This window comes from Indicator indicator, chromosome 39, assembly GCF_027791375.1.
Source record: "Indicator indicator isolate 239-I01 chromosome 39, UM_Iind_1.1, whole genome shotgun sequence".
In the NCBI taxonomy this organism is placed as follows: Eukaryota; Metazoa; Chordata; class Aves; order Piciformes; family Indicatoridae; genus Indicator; species Indicator indicator.
Genome location: NC_072048.1, coordinates 137,328 through 156,623, shown reverse-complemented (window position 1 = coordinate 156,623; position 19,296 = coordinate 137,328). Strand labels below are relative to the sequence as shown.

General features: G+C 43.5%; 1 protein-coding gene across 1 annotated transcript; it reads left to right on the top strand.

Moving 5' to 3' along the window:
• The first annotated feature begins 615 nt into the window (after window positions 1-615).
• Window positions 616-19,285, top strand: NBR1 (NBR1 autophagy cargo receptor). Its single transcript, XM_054396902.1, has 21 exons — window positions 616-812; window positions 4,662-4,724; window positions 5,504-5,522; window positions 5,912-5,934; window positions 6,626-6,841; window positions 7,386-7,460; window positions 8,050-8,261; window positions 9,263-9,427; window positions 9,817-10,023; window positions 10,986-11,145; window positions 11,605-11,892; window positions 12,284-12,436; window positions 12,862-12,937; window positions 13,235-13,345; window positions 13,778-13,963; window positions 14,074-14,208; window positions 14,835-15,183; window positions 15,475-15,566; window positions 16,061-16,139; window positions 16,549-16,654; window positions 17,004-19,285. The coding sequence occupies exons 1-21, from the start codon at window positions 657-659 to the stop codon at window positions 17,178-17,180; spliced, it is 3,048 nt and encodes a 1,015-aa protein (XP_054252877.1). The 5' UTR covers window positions 616-656; the 3' UTR covers window positions 17,181-19,285.
• The last annotated feature ends 11 nt before the right edge of the window (window positions 19,286-19,296 follow it).

Below are 19,296 nucleotides of genomic sequence, written 5' to 3'. Positions count from 1 at the left end.
CTGTCAGTATCAAGCTCCCTGCGCTCCGGACCTGGGCATCACGCCGTCGCAGATTGCCGGTCGCCGCTGCTATGATCCACTAGAACACTATCGAGAGAGAGGCAAAAGCAAATCAAGAGGGGGCTGCCCAGCCCAAAGCTGCTCACCCACCTTCAGGAGTTTCCTGGATCATCACATTTCGCGCCCTTTCCCCCACGCCGGACCAGACAGCCAATCACTCCACCCGGAGCACAGCACGCGGCCGGAGACAGGACCCCCTAATTAACTCTTTCTTGTCACATGACATATAGGGCGGAGCCGAAAAGAGCATCATTGATTGGTTGTGCCGCTGCCGCGTGACCCCCACCTCACATCTTTAGCGGAGCGCTCAGTGGTCTGTGCCCTGTATTATGGGAGCCGTGACACGCCCCTCTGGGAAGTGCGTGTCAGCCGCGGCTCCCCTCCTCCCCCCCCCCGACTTTCCCCCGGGAAGTGCGTGTCAGCCACGCCCCCGCCTGCGCGCTCCCGGAGTCTGTTTGTTGTTGTGATTCTTCAGCTCTTGGTCCCGCTCCTGCCAGCCAACCAGGGCTGCGGGCAGCCATCCAGGGCGTAAGTGGCAGGTGGGGCAGCCAGTAGTATCGTGCGGAGGGTGCGGAGCTGTCCGTGTTTGGTCCGCCATGTTAGGCTCCTTGGGCCGTCTGACAGAGCTCACCTGGCCTTCGGAGCGCGGGATGGAGCCTCAGGTGAACCTCCGCGTCACCTGCCGTGGGGACACCCAAAGTTTCCTGGTATCGGACTCGGCGCACACGACTTGGGCAGATGTGGAGGCCATGGTAAGCGCTGCCCTTCCCGTCCAACCTCGCCACGGGAAGCAGAGCGAGGGCAGGGCCCGACCCCGGTAGTGCCGCCGTAGCTCCGGTGAAGCAGCTACGGAGAGCGTCGTGGTTAGGCGCCTACAGCGCATGTGCCTCTCCGAGGGCCGAGCGTCTTCTGTGTCGGCTTCCTAAGCGATGACCTCCGTTTTCTAGGCTGTTAGAATTGTGTTTTGTTTTGCTGCGGTCTCAGTTTTCTTTTAGCGTCTGCAGTGACTTTTTCTCCTGTCGTATATTTAGAGTGGTGTGAAAAGCATGTTTTGGATGCAGCTGCTTACGGGTCGCTTGTTTTTCTGAGGGAAGCTGGCTTCAGCTGTGTGCTCTGCTCTTTTCCACAGTTAAGGGTACTTGGTTTTGGCACTGTACCCCTGTAAAATACAGCATGTTATCCCCTGTTCTTTCCGCTCGTTTATGTGGATGAGGTGAAGTATCCCAGTATCACAGTATATCAGAGGTTGGAAAGGACCTAAAGAGATCATCAGGTCCAGCCCCCCTGCCAGAGCAGGGTCACTGAGGGCAGTCTGCACAGGAATGCATCCAGGTGGGTTTTGAAAGTCTCCAGAGAAGGAAACTCCACAACCCCCCTGGGGAGCCTGTTCCAGTGCTCCGTCACCCTTACTGTAAAGAAGTTTCTCCTCATGTTCAGGTGAAATCTTCTATGTTCTAGTTTGAACCCATTGTTCCTTGTCTTATCACTGTGAACCACTGAAAAGAGCCTGGCCCCCTCCACTTGACACCCACCCCTCAGATATTTATAGACATTGATGAGATCCCCTCTCAGTCTTCTCTTCTTAAAACTGAATAGCCCCAGGGATCTCAGTCTCTCTTCATATGGGAGAAGCTCGAGTCCCCTAATCATCCTTGTGGCTCTCTGTTGGACCCTCTCCAGCAGGTCTCCTGCTCTCTTGAACTGGGGAGCCCAAAACTGGACAGTGTTCCAGGTGTGGTCTCACCAGGGCAGAGTAGAGAGGTAGAAGAACTTCCCTAGACCTGCTGGACACACCTCTCTTGATGCATCCCAGGATCCCATTGGCTCTCTTGGCCACAAGAGCACATTGTTGTTCCATGGAGAACTTGCTGTCCACCAGCACTCCAAGGTCTTTCTCTGTGGAGCTGCTTTCCAGCAGGGCAGCCCCTAACCTGTACTGGTACCTGTTGTTACTTCTTCCCAGATGTAAGACCTTGTACTTGTCCTTATTAAACTTCCTGAGGTTTGCCTGCACCCAGCTCTCAGCCTGTCCAGGTCACACTGGATGACAGCACAGCCTGAGGGGTGTCAGCCAACCCCCCCTAGTTTTGTTTCATTAGCAAACTTGCTGAGGGTACTCTCAATGCCCTCATCCAGGTCATTGATAAAGATATTGAACAAAACTGGACCCAGTACCGATCCCTGGGGGACACCACTTGCCACAGGCCTCCAAATTGACTCTGTGCCATTGATGATGACCCTCTGAACTCTGTTGTGGAGCCAGTTTTCAATCCACCTCCCTGACCAATCATCTATGCCAACATCTCCTGAGCTTTTCTATATCTGTGGGAGACTATCAAAAGCTTTACTGAAGTCAAGATATATGACATCCACTGCTCTTCCCTCAGCTACCCACTTGGTCGTAACTTCATAGAAGGCTATCAGATTAGTTAGACAAGATTTCCCCTTGGTAAATCCATGTTGGCTACTCCTGATAACCTTCTTGTCTTCCGTGTGGTTAGAGATGACCTCCAGGATGAGCTGCTCCATCATCTTTCCAGGAATGGAGGTGAGGCTGACTGGTCTGTAGTTGTCTGGGTCCTCCTTCTTGCCTTTTTTGAAGACTGGAGTAGCATTTGCTTTCTTCCAGTCATCAGGCACCTCTCCTGGTCTCCAGAACTTTTCAAAGATGATGGAGAGAGGTTCAGCAACAGTATCACTCTAATGTAGCACTCTAAAGTAGCACTCTAATGTTGCCTGTAGAGCATTTTACTGAAGATATTTCTGGGGTACTTGCATCACTAATGTGTTTTTGGTTTCTTGCTCTTTGTATATTGTATATTTGTCTTTGGTATATTGAAGAATTTTTGTTTGAATATTTATTTCCAATAATATTTAGTGAAAACTTGTGTATTGGCTGAGGTTGAAATTACGTAGTAAGAATTTCCCATGCTTATGGTAAAGCTGCAGTAAGTTTTTTTTGGTTTTAGTTGTGTAGCAATCTTTCTGTGTCTTTGTGGTTGTTGTGTTTTGTTTGTCTTTTTTGCTGACTTTCAAAAGTTGAATCTAAAGATATCTTGCCAGTATTTTACTTTCTCATTCAGTCCTTTTTTAGCTAACATTCTAGTGTACCTTGTGGATTACTCATATTTGAAGTTTGAAATACATTATTTTCGCTCCCTGTGTTTCAGTCTGACGGAAGAGACAAAGAATATTTGGCTTAGAATATTTGGCAGCAAGTAGACCCTGGAGGAATGTCTGAACTAGTCAGAATTCTGCTTTTATCAAAGCTGGAAATAAATTGCTCTGTAAGCATGGCGTTTTCCTCAGTCCCAAGCAGTCTGAGAGCGAGGGTGTATTTGTTCAAGGTGTGGTGTTCTATTACAGGAGTGTTTCCGTAATCACGGTAGTGCCACTAGGTGTCCGCGCTACCTTGTGTGAGCTACTGTTTCAAAGTAGCATCATTGCATCTTTGTCTTTCCTGTGTATTAGTGTAGTATTAAACGTGTGTGATTGGAAGGGACCTCTAGCAATCGACTCCAGCCCCCTGCACAGCAGGACCACTTACAGCAGGTCATGCAGGAATGTGTCTAGGCAGGTTTTGAAGATCTTTGGAGAAGGAGACTCCACAGCCTCTCTGTGCAGCCTGTTCCAGGGTTCCAGCACACTCAGAGTAAAACATTTTTTTCACATTTTGAGGTGGATTTCCTGTGATTGAGGTTACATCCATTGCCCCTTGTCCTGAAAAGAGACTGCCTCCATCCTCCTGACAGCCACCTTTCAGGTATTTGTAAGCATCGATAAGGTCCCTCTCAGTCTTCTCCAGGCTAAACAGCCCCAGGTCTCTCAGCCTTTCCTTCTTTCAGAGATATTCCAGTCCTTTCTTCATCCTTATAGCCTCCATTGAACTCTCTTTAGTACTTCCCTGACCCTCTTGAACTGGGAGTCCAGAACTGTACTCAGTATTGCAGATGTGGTCTGTGTGCAGATATGTCACTGTGCCCTTGTGCTAAGTTCCAGTCACCGCTGCCTTCTAAGGCTGCTAGTGTTCCTCTGTTAGATCCAGGCTAGCAGAATGTGTCTCTCATAGCAGTTTTTCAGAGAGATTTTATTGAGAAAGATACAGATTCTGTAGGTGAATGATACAAAATAACATTTTTTTAGTACATGAATTGATCCTAGTTTATCAACACACAGGTAGATTTGTGGAATAAAGGCTGCATGAGCTGTCTTCTGCTGCTTTTTCATATCAAAGTTATCTTTCTTTGATTGTTGCCCTTTGTATATTGCAGTATTTACTGTGATTGAGGTTGCTAACCCTGAGGTGGTTCTCTTGTAATGGGAAGTTTATTATTTATTTGGGGTAAACATTAACTCGGGGAGGGGGAACATAAAAGAAAACTGTTCTTTTCATTATTGGAAGCTAGTAAAGGCTGTAGACAAGGCATTGGGGAGAATTCTTCAGCTCCAGAAGAACAGATCTTGTAAAACAGTGTTTATTGCAACTGAGAAACGGAGGACAGGGACAGAGGGTTCAGATGCATGTTTCCATGTTAGCAGTCATGAAGGAGGAACATCTGTAGCCCTGTCTCATTGTGGTTTTGTGCTTTTTCCCTTTGTAGGTTAAAGTTTCATTTGACCTGGGCAACATTCAGATCAAATACATTGATGAGGATAATGATGAGGTAAAATATCTGGCACCACATCCTCCCAAGAGGTCTACCAAAGCATGGCTGATGTGAACCTTTCATTCTCTTGATGCCTGTGTTCTGCTGAGCGACGGGCTGCTGGTCTCGTGGCTTCACAACTCGTGTAGTGTGCTTACTTTAAAATCTTTTTTAGAAGCTACTGCCTTTCTTTTTCCCACACCATAGAAACAGCTTTGTGTGCTCTGATAGCAGAACGCTTCTCCCAAGGGCCTTTTCGTTTTCTGTTTTATGAGAACAAGGCAGCTGTAACTATGCAGTGTTATGGTTATGGTAAAGCCCTGTCTCTTCAATCCGCACTTCTTGCTCTGAAAGATCCCTGTCAGCAGTCCCCTGTCAGCAGCAGCTGTTCACTGCAGTGATCTGGTGAACTCAAATCCCATGCTTGTTTTATGCGAACGCTATAATCTCCAAGCAGATTACTGGCTGACAGCAAATGGGTTACTTCTGGTTGTCCTTGTTGAGTAACTTCTGGCATGGCATAACCTCTCCCTCTCCTTACTTTTCATATGGAGATTTACAGCAGAATGTAGTTCAGACCAGGCTTGTTCTGGATGCCAGAGACCTTGCTTGTTGTGCAAATCCAGTAAAGAACATGGTCTGCTCCAGAGCACTGTAAGACTGATTAATGATTAAACGAGGTAGCAATAACAAATACCTGCAGGAGCAGTGTTTTGGAATCAAAGCACGTTTATTCTGAAAGCATTTTAGTTTGAAGAGAATCTGTAGCTGTTACTCACTGGTGTTTCTCTCTGCAGGTCTCTGTGAACAGCAAAGGTGAGCTGCTGCTTTACTGAACTGGAATCAGTAAATGAACCCCAACTGCTGTTTGTGGTTTTGGAGAAGCAGTTGAGAATGCCTGCTCTTTGATCATTTGGGATTTTATGTGTGGTTTGGCATAAATTCTCCCCAAAGGAAAGAGTTTTTTTGATCCCTTGGAACAAACTGGGAAAGGCTGTATTAATGGGATGTTGAGTCTAGGCTGTGAGAATGTGTTTACCTGTTGCCATACATACACCTGCTGCTTACAGTAGCACTAGTTTAAAAGAATTTACAGAAAGTGTGGGAGATGCTTCTTAGTGTAAGGGTCCCCAAGTACTGTGTGCTGAACTTGGATTTGCTGTTTGAGACAGGGCAAATTCACATTTCTTTCCCTTTTTCTTTAGAAGAATATGAAGAAGCTCTAAAGGTAAGTGCTCTCTTTGACTTTTTTTCAATGTATTTGTCCTCTGGTTCGAATTGGTGTAGCTGAGAAAAATCAGCATTACCTGGCCCAAGGAAGTCAGAATAGCTCAGTTTTCTAGTTTTGGACACTAGATTGAATGTTTTGCTACATTTTTTTTCCATCCAGACTGATCTTGATTTGTATAAATGAGTTGATTAGGCAGCTGTGATTCAGGGCCATAAACTGCCAGCTCCTTGGTTAAAGGAGTGGCTTGCTCCAACACATGAGCACTAATCCTCTACCTAGAGATAATGGGCTGTAATGGGATGCCTTTACAAACCTTTGTTTACGAAGACTTTATTGCCAGAGCACAGAACATTAAACCTGTAATTGGTATCAATGCTTACTTTATAAGCATTTAATTTTGCTTAGGCAAACTAAGAATTGCATTCCTTTAAACTTCGGTTGTATTAATGCTTCAAAACTTTTTGCTTATAGTCTGAATTTCATACTTTATACTAAACTTCTTAGTAAGCATGCTGGTAGCCTTTGAGAAAGGCAGACTGGAATGTCAGCTGGCTGCACCTTGCCATTTCACTCAGTCTGGCTTTTGGTCTGGTTTAGCCTTCTCCCAGCCTCTTCAGTGCAGTGCAGCTGTGCAGGATTTTGTATTGGATGTGAGTAAACATGGTGTATGGATGTACTGTTTCTTTAGATTGCAGTTAAACAAGGAAATCAGCTTCAGATGAATGTGTATGAAGAAGACTCTTGTCTGAAGGAAACTTCAAGTCCTTGTTCCTCTCAACTCTGTGAAAAAACTGGGACAGAAAAATTGCTACTTCTTGAAGAGAAGAAATCTCTTGTGCACTCTTCCATGCTAGCTCAGGGTTTAGAAGAAGACTTAAAAAATGGGAAGGAGCTGACATTTCAGGTAGGATGCAGGAGCTGGATTACACATTAATTAAAGCAATTCATCATTGTAATTCACTTTATAGACTGGTCACTGTCTTTGCTTATACATAAACTCTTGAGTTCAGAAGCTGGGTTTAAATTCCAGCTACCTGCACACATTGAAGCTTACGAAATTATTTGAGTGTCTTCAAGAGGATATTTTGATGCTGCATTTAGAAATAGTTTTTCATGTTGACCATCCTTAAGTAGTTTGATAAAGCAGCTGGTCTCCTGAAGTGCTGGTAACTTTGACTAGATTTCTTTGGCTTTGTGTGATTACACTCAGATATGCTGACAAGGCAGAAGTCTTTCAGGAAATGTCAATGACTTCCATGTGCTGCTTTTCCACTGTTTTCCAAAGAACTTGAAATCTCTTCTTTGTAAAGACACTCGAGAGGAGGGCTATTTGAACATGATCAACTTGCTCCATTGAGGGTTTTGGGTTGGTTTTCTTTGCAGCTTTTCATGCTTAACGTTTGTGACTTATTACTCTGATGTGGTTTTGGTTTGGCTTTATCCTTCAGCAAAAGTTAAGTTACACCGGAGAAGGAAGAACAAATGAAAACCCTCCAGAATGGTTTACCAGCTACTTGGAAACAGTAAGTGTAAGGATGTGGGTGTTAGTTTGTTTTGCACAGCTAATAGACATCACAAGAAGCAGCTAGATGTGAGTGCTAAGAGCTAACCAGCTAGTCAGTTCTTAAAACAACAAGGTACAGTGCACAACAGCAGATGTGTTTGTCTTTAAATTTTTGGTGTTTTTTTTTTTCTTTTTTTAGTCTCCCTTAGTTCTCCATTTCTTCATGCAAACTAAAGATAGGGGAACTTACTGGTTTTGTGTAAAACATACCCAATAGACAAAATCAGGACTTAATGACAGAGACTCCAGAGGGGTTTCTAGGGAAGTTTCTTAGTGCAAGCTAATGTAAGAACAACCTTAATATTGTAAGCATGAGTAAATGATTTTTAACTTCTCTTGTTAAAAGCTACAGGCTGGTATTTTCTGCACTACACATCCTCTGAGGAATGTGATACTTGTTTAATTTCATTTGGAAGGGACTTGAGAGATGGGAATTGGATTCTGAACTGCTTAATGACTGATGGACTGGGAGTCTTGGGAGAATGGAGTCCAGCTTTTGAAGCCGCATTAGTGGGTCTCATCCATGATTACTTTAATTTTTTTTCCAGTTCAGAGAACAAGTCGTTAAGGAAACTGTTGAGAAACTGGAGCAGAAGCTATATGAGAAGCTTGTTCATCACAGTCAGCCTCCAGATCCTTCTGAGAGCTCTGTCACAGCAATACCATCAGAGAGCCAGCTGGGGAATGGCAGCCAGTGTGACTGGCTGATCTCCTGCTGCAGCTGCCAGGCCAGGATTGTTGGAGTTCGCTACCAATGCAGGTAGAATGTGATGAGAGGTGGTAGTGTGGGAACACTTATTTGCAGGGCAGAGAATGAGTAACTGTCCCAGTGATGTGTGGTGCTGGTTTCCAAACCTGCAGCCTGCTGTATGCTTCAGTGTCTGGTGTGTCTGACAGCTTCTGTTCTCTGCTGTGGTGACAGGACCTCGTCTGCATCAGAGCAAGACTAATACTGCCTGCAGAAAGTGTGACTGTTAAAACAGTGAGAACTTCCTGACACTTGCTGTGTTCTCAAGCACTCTTTGCCTGCCTTGCATTTAGCAGGCAGTAACTGTAAAGGTTCAGTTAAAAAGCGAAATTCCTAACTACCAGTCCTCTGCTTAGTTCTGGCACTCAGACTAAAGCAGGTCTTGTTTATTTTAATAATCTCCCTGTTGTCAGTTTAATTACGAAGTAGATTGACAAGTGTCTAAAATGAGGTGTCAGAAGTGAGGTTTTTATCTGATGGAGGCAGTTGTTGTGTATTTTAGGTCTAGGCAGCAGGAGTGAATGGAATACCAACAGAGTTCTTTCTTTGGATGTTTCTTTTTCTTGCTGGGAGAAGACAGACCTTTTCATGAGTCCTTTTCCTTCAGAACCAATCTGCTTTGCATCCCTCCATACTTCAGTTGACTCAGTATCATACTTCAGAAAATACAGAGGATGTATTTTCAGTATAACGTTTTATTCTTCATAGCAACAGTTGTTAGCCACTTGTGGAAGTATCGGATTTTTTCAATGTATGTTCAAGAAGGAAGTGGGAACTGTGATGCAGCTCTGCCAAGAAGAGGGATACTCATCTAAATATTTCCCATGGCTGCAAATGCTGATGTTGAAGTGAGAGAAGCAGCTTCTTTCACATAGTTGCTGCTTGCAGTGGTAGCATGACGCAGTCGCTTCTCTGCGGAAACGTTAGGATTAATTGTGCTTCAGTGTCTCTTTCTAGTGTGTTACTACCTATTGTCTGCCTTTTGGTAACCTTCTGCCTTTCCTGCTTCACAGCCTCTGCCCAGCCTACAACATCTGTGAGCAGTGTGAGGCAGGGACGTATGCGCACAACCGCAACCATGTCTTACTCAAGCTGCGCAGACCTGTGCTGGGTCCTGCTGAGAGCCATGGCCCTGTGGAGGGTGCTCCTCACCTGCCTGCCACCCTGGAGCAAGTCAGGTAACTGCTGACACCTGGCACTGCCTGGCACCATTATCCTCTAGCAAAGTGGCAGCACCTGTGCTGCCTTGATGTTCAGTTTTTGTTTTAGATTTAGAGATCAGAAATGGAAATGTTACTCGAACTTTACTGTGAATAGCTAGAAACAACCATGTGCAGTCAAGTCTTAGAGCATTTTCAGTGCAGTGCAAAGGACCAAATGGCCTTGGTGCATAGCAGGCTGAGAGCTCGCTTGCTCTTTGAGCATGCTGTAATCTGTCTGTGAGTTGGCTCTTTTGCTGAGGCCATTCAAAATGCCCTAACAAGCAGCTATGAAGATGTTTTTACCCTTGTCTGGTATCCAGTCCAGAAGTAATGTGCTACAACAAGGTGACCTATTCTCACTGCAGGCTTCAGAAACAGATGGACAAAAGGTTTCTGAAGGCAGAAAAGCAAAGACTGCGAGCAGAGAAGAAGCAGAGAAAAGCAGAAGTCCGAGAGCTCAAAAAGCAGCTAAAATTGAACAGGAAAATTCATCTGTGGAACTCCATCCATGTATTGGAAGCCAGTGGCTCGCCTGCTCTGAAATCTGACAGTCTCCAACCCAATACCTTCCTGTAAGAGATGCTATTAGTTGAGTGTTTTTCAGTTTGCTGCCTGACCTTTTGTGATGAGACCCAGTTAAAGCAACAGGAGGAAGGTTTGAAATTGCTCATGTAAAGTATAATTTGTCATTGGATCCTGTGGGAATTTGTGAGGTGTGATGGTTTTACTCTTTTTACACAGGAGGAGGGTAGGAGAAGAAAACCAGTAACTCACGATTGTTGCCAGTAGAGGCTTTGGAGGAAGGGCATTGCCTGCAGTTATGTCCAAGTGCAGGCATGTGGAGCCTCAGCTGGCATTGCTGCCAGCTCTGAAAAAGGCTTCATCTTCTTGCTGTGTTAAGGCTCTCTGCAGAAAGTCAAGTACATCTGTGTTCTTTCCTCATCTTCCTTTTTATGTGGTCTGAGGCTCATTAGACAGCCTTTGCAGGCAACACTCTGCATTTTCCATTCTCTTTGGTTTTATGAATGTACAGGTATAAAACTTGTTCTAGTTTTTTTTTATTCATCCTTCCATTTAGGGCTTTTAAGTAAACATGAATCAGTTACATTCATGGGAAGCTTGAAGTGGCTGTCTTTGCATCTTTTTGGCTGAACAGGCATATTACAGGAACAAAACCAATGCTAATTCAGGTCCAATTCTTTCTCTTCTTAGTTGTGAGGTGATTCACTAGTTCTGTTTGTGCAGTCAAATTAACAGTAAAGCCTTGGATTAAGTCTGGTTTTGAGCCTCTTTCAGACAAACCTTACCTTCTGAAAAATGTTGCTTGTGAAGCCAAATAGTCATTGGTGTCTCCAGTCTCCTTGATTTAGCATCACAAAGATAATGATTTCATGTCTTACAAAACAGTCTGAAGTGGCCTGAGTTCTGTAATTGTCAGTAATACTCCAACTAAGCAGATCTTGTTTAGCCCCATAAATGAATCAGCTGAAATAGCAGATGAGTGTATTTCTTTGTTTCCTCCTCCCAGTCCTAGGGCTCCCAGTCAACCCTTCCAAGCAATTGTCCCAACACTAAGTGCGGTGTTTGTGGATGAGAACTTGCCTGATGGTACTCACCTGCAGCCAGGAACAAAGTTCATCAAACACTGGCGGATGAAGAACACTGGCAATGTGGAGTGGGGCGCAGACACAAAGGTATGTTGCCTTGGTCACTACTCCTACACACCGAGAGTTCTGGAAGGTGTCAGTTCTGGGCACTAGGAATCTGACTGCTCTGTCTAGGGTTTCAGCTGGTTTAGGGTTTCAGATGGCTCGTTAGTTCCCAAGCTGGGTATTCCAGGGCTATGAGCTGTCTGGGTGCTCTTACTGCAGACTGTGGGAGGGCAGCAATTGACATCACTGAACATCTCTTTCTGCTCTGTTGCAGCTCAGCCTTGTTTACAGTAGGTGTGTTGCTCCAGAATACCTTTCTTTGAGTGGCTGCCTTCATGTTGAAAGATAGGGATGGATAGTGATTAATGTGAAAATGTTTACTAGCAGCCTTTCTTCTCCATGCCTCCTGCAAAGCCTTACAGCAGAGGGACTTGGTGCTCCTTACTGCCCATACTTTGCAGAGAAGCTGGTCAAGTTAACTTCTGTTTGTTTATATTTCAGCTGAAACTGATGTGGGGAAATCTGACCTTGGCATCTTCTGAAAAAGAATATGTGTTAGTGCCATCCCTTCCGTCAGGACATGTAGGAACTGTTTCAGTTGAGTTTGTAGCTCCTAATATAGAAGGAACTTATACCTCTCACTGGAGACTGTCACACAGAGGGGAACAGTTTGGGCCCAGGATCTGGTGCAGTATTGTTGTGGATCCTTCCCCACCTACTGACTCTCCAGAACACAATTGGAAGGATTCTGACTCGTGTCAGAAGGATAAAAATTCCAGCACCAAACAGGCAAGTAACTCACCTGGTGTTTGGGGCAATTCTGAAGTGTCTGGTAGAAGGAGCAATGTAAATTGTTTAGTGCAGTGGCATGGTCTTCCCTAATTATATTAATCTGTTGTTCCAATTTTCATATTAAATAGAAAAGAAACAACTTTTATTTCACTTTTAACTTTAAAAGGGTCTTTGACAGACACAGGGTTAGCTGTCAGTCTGTATCAAGTTCTTCAACTGGCTGGAACAGGGATTTCTCTTTGTTAAGTCTTGTTCTTTTGGCTCTAAAATAAATTAAGCCTCTTTCAAGTTGTGTGTTCTTGTATACAAAACTCAGGCTTTTCATGTCATTGTTTTATTTACTGCTGGCCTAAGAGGCTTCTGGAACATTATTTCTTTGCTTTTGCAGGCTGCTTCCTTAAAAACAGAAGCAGGTACTCAAGTGATGGGTGAAGTCATGGAGCAGGCTGAAATACCTTTGCCACATATTCCTTTAAAGATCAAAACTCTGCCAAGTGAGAGAGAATTTTATATCCCATCTGTTGATCTCCTCACTGCACAGGTAAAGTGCTAAGATTCAGGTAGAGAAACCACCATCTAGGCTTGATCAGACCCTGGGTCTGGTATTGAAATGCACAGCTGTCTGTAAGGATAAAGCTGCTTCTTTCCAGGAAGAGTGGGCTGTGTTTTGTATGGCAGCACTCTTCTTGAATTAATGTTGGAAACTATTGCTGTGTGGAAGAATCTCAAAGAAGACTAGGGTCTGTCTCTGGCCCCTAACAAGGGCATAATTAGCTCTGCCTCTCGCTGCCCTAATTTGTGTATCTCATTCTGTGATGTGAATGTTCATGATGGGGAAACTGCTCTCTAAGATCCTGCTGAGAGCTAACAAAGCGGAGTTGGTTAATGAGATCTGATGCTGGGAAGCACAGCATAGGAGTCAGCTTCAGGGTTTGCTGATGAAAGCTGTGTGCTCTTTCCCTGTAGGATTTGCTGTCTTTTGAGCTGTTGGATATCAATATTGTGCAGGAGTTAGAGCGAGTGCCACACAATACTCCTGTTGGTAAGGTTCTTGTTCTCTATGTCTTTATTCTTTGTATTTTTCAGTCTTGGCTTCTTTTCAATTTCCCTTCGTCAAGACTATAAGATTCTAGACACTGAAGAAGGCTGCTATTTTCTTAGGCAGTGAACGCACAGCTAATTGATTGTTTCACCAGATTATATTGTAAGATACTTAAGTTTCTTCAGTCTTGGAAGAACATTCCTTAAAAGGATAACTTCTTAAAAGATAGCCTGCTGGAGGAAGGAAGGTTCCTATTTCCCTCAGTGACAATTATCTTTGCTACCTTTTATTTTTCAGACATGACTCCATGCATGTCCCCTTTGCCACATGATAGCCCCTTGCTGGAGAAACCTGGCTTGGGTCAGATAGAGGAGGAGAACGAGGGGAGCGGATTTAAACCAGTGCCTGGTAAGTGGTAGACATAGGGAGTTTGTGGCTGAGGGAAGGGGGATATTGTCATTTCTATGCAGTCAGTAGACTTGATACTCCTGTCTTTTCCTTCTATGGGAAACCCAACAGAGTTTGGCTTGTAAACATGGAGTCTGATGCTGCTCTCTGTAGAGGCTGCAGTGTATCTATGACTTGGAAACAAACACGCCTCTCTTGGTTGGTCTGGCTACTAGAGTTTGCCCTTTATAGACTGAGTTATACTCAAAACAGCCCAGGTGTGGACACCATACTTCTCAATCACTTTCACATTCAACTTGGACTGAACTCCATAGCCTTCCTGTTTTCAAAGCTTTAACACAGTTGGTATTAGCCTTGACTAGCCTGAAGAAAAGAAATCTCAGGTGTACGCTTCTGGTGCTGTTTATAACATGTTCTGTTTCCCTTCCAAAGGAGTGAGTGAAGCCTGCTCTCCTGCAGATGCTCGTGTAGTGAAACCAAAAGCTGAGCATCCACTGACCCAGGAGGAAGGAGAAGAAGATATGAGTGGGACTCAGTTTGTCTGTGAAACTGTAATTCGCTCTCTAACCCTGGATGCTGCACCTGATCATAAGCCCCCACAAAAAAAGATCTCCCAGAGTAAGTGCTGCCTTCAGCTGGCTGCTGTGGCTTTACTGTTTGCAGTTAGACTGACCACAAATAGCCCTGAGCTGCAGTTGATAATTGTTTTTTCCTAATTGTTTTATCAGACTCTTTGCAAGCATTGCAAGACACCTTCAGTTACAATGTGATAAATGAAGAGTCTTCTAGGATAAAAACTAATTCCGCTTCCAGAAAGGAAGCAAATATTCTTCAGTCAGAGCCAATGATAGCAAATGACTGTGGTTAGTAAAATAGGGTTTAAATTCTACAATAAAGCTGTAATAAGGGCTACAAAAACAAACAAAAAAAAACAACCAACCCAAAGGCCCCCCAAAAAACAGGGCACAAAAAGATGTGACACTGTTGTAGGAAACTGATTTTCATTAGATCAGGAGAATCACTATCACATCTGAAGATTTGTCAGTACTCTGAGTGAACAAGAAGCTAATTTAACAGCTGCTTTGAAGCGCAGTTGAGCCACACATTCCAGTGGGGAGTTCAAATAAGAACTTGTTACACCTGGCTGGTGCTTCCATGTTTTGTGCACGTAGCTTGAAGTCAGTGCTTTGAGCTGTCTGGTGCTTGTCACTTAGGAGCTGAATGCTGATTCTGTAGTTCTTTTTCCTGTGTTTTTAAGCAGTGTACAGGCACACACCCCAGTGCCATGTCTGCATAGATAGCAGTAAGATCTGTTCTTCATTCACACTTCATCTGCACCCTGACCGCCAGCAAAGAAGGTGGCTTCTTTAATGCCAGCAGCAGAGGCTCGGTTTTTTCTGGATACTTGCCTTGTACCTGTGACAGTCCTGCCTCTGCTGGTGCTTGTACAACACCAACAGTTGTTAATGCTTTCTCTTTTTCCTCTTAGGGGACCTTCAGCGATCTGACAGAGCAAGCCCCTGCACTGATCCTGGCAATTCTGATGGAGATAAAGATGATGTTCAAAGTCAAGGTTCCTCTGCCTCATCAGAGGATTATATCATTGTTCTCCCTGAGTGCTTTGACACCAGTCGTCCTTTAGGGGAATCTATGTATAGCTCAGCTCTTTCTCAGCCCAGTTTGGAAAAGAGGGGAGAACCTGAAACGAGAGCAGAAACTCCAGAAGGGGAAAGCCAACCAGAGATCCACAGTATCAGTGATACTTTGATAACTTCGCAGGCACTGACTGTAGCCCTCCTTGCCCCAGAGACTGCAGATATCTTACCCCAGATGCAAAGGTAGGCTTCTTGGACTAGAAGCAAATGGTTAGTGTTGCCATAGCATCTGCCCCCTGTTGTGCTGAAATTAGTGTCCACACAGAAACTGTTGCAACAGAAGTTTTGTCATGGACTGGAGGGAATGTTGCAAGTTCTGCAACTTTTAGTAAAGCCCGTGCTCAATAATAGGTGACTGCAAAAGAGGGAGAGAAAGCAGCATGTGAAGTTTTTTCTTCTGTTTATTGGTCTTGACTGACTTGTGTACATGTAATTGCAAATAGTAAAAGTAATTGCTTTGCTTTTCATTCTCAGGAATCTTGCATCTCTTCAGAATCCTGTCTTCCAAGAACCAAGCACACCATCTGCAGAGAATCTCTCTTCCATTCATAATCAGCTAAGAGAAGGTATTGACAATGCATAATGAAGGGTGCATCCTGTCGTTATCACCTATTCTTATGCCTGGTATTGGATTTAGTGTCTTGCTCATGAGGAGAAGGGAAATCTACAAGATTCGTTTTTTCCCTCTGGGTGTTTGACATTGTGTTGTATAGAAGATTTGAATAAAAAATAATTGGGTTTGTTGATCAGATAAGAGCATCTGTTCATTAGAAATGGTAGAAGGGTACAGCTCTGGAACTGAGCTGTGTATTGAGACAGCATTTCATCTTATGGTAAAATAAACACCCACTGACTAACTGGCCAATTGACTTTGGAAATTCTTTTGGTTTGTTTTGACTGTAGCGAAAATCTTCTAGACCTAGTTTGTGTCTGGATAACTCAGCTCCAAAATGTTTGCTTTGAACTGCATCCTGCACCTTTCCATTTATGTACAAGTTGCATTTACCCAGCTTCCCATTAACTGGACATGAGGATATGATATTTTTAATTCATCTTTCAGAACCCAGTGGTGGAGACAGTCATGGACCAGGATCTTCTGGATTTGTAGCTAGCAAACAGAAATGCTCAGAATACCCAAGGTAATGAAGCTGTAGCTGTGACTTCAAGTGCTGTTTTAAACTGAGAACTGCTAAATTAGGCTTCTACGAGGAAGTTCTGCCTTACAGATTTCATGTACTCAATATGTTGGAGAAAGGCCTCCCTTCTAGAAGGGAACATGCTGAATTCTGTGTTTTCATGATTTGGGTTTCTGCTTGGAGATAAATATGAAGGATGCAGAATTGGCAAGCAAATGTGTATAGAAGAGCTCAAGCTGAATCCTTCTGAAATTCTGTGGTTCATTCATTGCTGCTCAGCAATGATTCCTTTTGGATCACAGGTTGTTCTCTCCAACTAGAACCAAATCTTTAGCTGGCTCATCAACAGGGAGAAACTTGTGTTTCATGTGCAACAAGCACTCAGCTTTACTTACACCTGACTTTTCTGCAGATACCCTCAAGGAAGCAGCATTGCAGGAGAACTGGTTAAAGGAGCTTTGTCAGTTGCTGCTTCTGCCTACAAAGCATTGTTTTCTGGACCACCCATTATAGCACAGGTATTTAAATGTCTTTTCTTTGTGCTGTGAGCTTCATAGAATGCCAACCTTAAAATCAGAGCTGTATGCTATGTAAATGTATCAGTGTTCCCTATAGGACTGCCTGCAACAGTAAATTAAGCTCACTGGCATCCCTTCTGCTGCTCTGCCAGCAGAGATCCATACCTTGAGGACAGCAGCACATCTGTTACTGTCATGTAAGAGCAGTAATTTCACTTTAAGTGAACAATTGAAGCGGATATGAACAGCTTAATTGTGGACAAAAGGGGTCTCTGCTTTAACATTCCAGAAAAAGGCAAGAATATAACAAAAATAAGTGACATAGCTTCTCTTGCTGTCTCTCTTTCAGCAGTCTGCAGCTGCGGAAGAGCACACAGCCACTCTTCTGTCCAGTCTCTGTGAGATGGGGTTCTGTGACAAGCAGTTAAACCTGCAGCTGCTGAAGAAACACAACAATAACATGGTTCAAGTGGTAACTGAGTTGCTTCAGATCAGTAACAGTGACTGGTACAGCAGCAGATGCTGAACCTTCCTGGTGGAAGAAGGAATCCTCTTCATTTAGTAACCTTTTTTTAAACACAGTAACAGTAGCAGGTTGTTCCTCATCTGCTTTCTCTTTGGAGGTGTGACTCCAGCTTTGATTTTTCTTTGAGCTTTTGACTTTTTTCTCATGGAAATGTCAAGCAGTGCTTGTCACAGCATCTTACAGAGACCAGAATTTCAACTGCTATTTGGATCTCATAGCTAAATGAGTAGTCTTGAAGTCTCTAATTCATACTGAATCCTTTTATCAGGGAATCCTGTAGAATTTCTTCAACTTCCACTCAGACACGAACTTCCAATTTGTTGTGTGTAAGACTATTTTATTTTTCTAGGCAGCTGGAAACTTTTCAACTTTAACAAACTTTGGAATAGGAACTGATGTGAAATGCTGATGTAAAAGAGCATTTACATGTACAAGAGATGCCCACAAAGAGCAGGTTGTTTCTTCTGGTATGGTTTGGCAATGGATTTGTCCAGTGCATGATAGCAATGTAACAGACTTAGACCTTACATGTGAATGCTGGAAGAAACAAAAACACTGTCTTGAAGTGTCAAGCTACTCCTGAAAAGTCTGAAAACGTAACCGCTGTTCAAGTGATGAATACCAGGAAAGTAACTGCTTCTTGTAGCCGAATGAAGCAGGAGAGTGAACTTGTCAGCAAGAATTGATCCAGCTTTAGCAATTACAGGGGAATACTGCCCATGGAAAGTGTGTTGTTAGAAGTGGGTGCAAGGGTAGGAAAGGCCTACCTGTGAACCTTCACAGGCTCTTTGTAAAAATGTTGAATTCAATCACTATCTTTTCAGTGTAGTGTAAACCTCTTATCCTGTTAATACCACACAGAGGAACTGAAGAATGTGTAGAAACCCAGACTGGAACTGGAGTACAAATCCTGGTTGTGTGTAGGAGTAGGAAGAGTGCTCGAGGTAGGGGTTGTGACTTAGGTGATAAAGTCATTAACTGAAACACTAAGTGTACGGTCTCCTGTGATGGTTCTAGCTGCTCCTGTGTTTCCATAGACACATCTGTAGGATTAATCTTCCTCACAAGATTTTGCTTTAGGTGCCCATGTTTAATTTGGAAATCTATGAATTCCTGGCTAACTGTGCTGAGAGATTTGATTCTGAAGAATCGCAAGAAATGAGCCATGTACACTGCTGTGCAGTGGGCTGTCCACAGATAACTTCTCAGAGTCTACTCCCTCTGAAGGTGACCACAGTATCAGCCATGTGCTTAATCTGGAGCAAACCTTTGTCCTTGTTGCAGTAAGAAACCATTAATCCTAAAATATTTTGTTATTGCTGCTTCATAAGAGGGTGTTCCTGTGCTGTCCCAATGTAGCTAAAGCAGTATCAGTATTGTGACTGACTGGGTGATCAGCGGTAGTAGTTTTTTTAAAGACACGGTACCCTTAGAGATAAGATACCTTTAAAACTAAAGAAAAACATGTATCATACCACTTTTGTTTTAAACCTATTTTTATAGTATGGGAGATTATACTCTTGAATTTATTTTGAAATACAGTAGAACTATTTTGCAGTGCTTCCTATCTCCCTGTACACCAATACAACTGTCTGCTGTGGACCACATAAAGTTCTTTGTTATTTGAAGCCACTGGTTTTTTCCTACCTTAACTTACACATCTGTTTTGAGTAGATTTGGCTTGTGCCTGCTCTAGAATGAAGAGGAGAGGAGACGGGTGAAGTAAAATGTGAGCATAGGCTGGTTATCTGCTTTGATCTTGAATGCCCATCAGGCCACATATTCTTTCTGAGTGTAGCCCCATGCTTAGAATGTTAATGTTCTATGAATTAACAAAACACTAAAATGTTTGAGGAACACTTCATTGTAGATTGAAATGTGAAGTGTGACATGCTGTTTTCTGTAGGCTACTTTTTACTAGGGTTTAGATAAGTCTGGACATACATTAAGAGAAATATATCTTCTGGCTTTGTATATTTTGTTAATGGATGCATGGTATGATTTATAATATATTCTATAGTGCAGATACGACCTATCTTGTTTAGGGTGAACACTTTAAACTCAGCTGTTGGGGAAGGAGGACTGCCTCTGCTGTTACAATAAAATTGTTGATCCC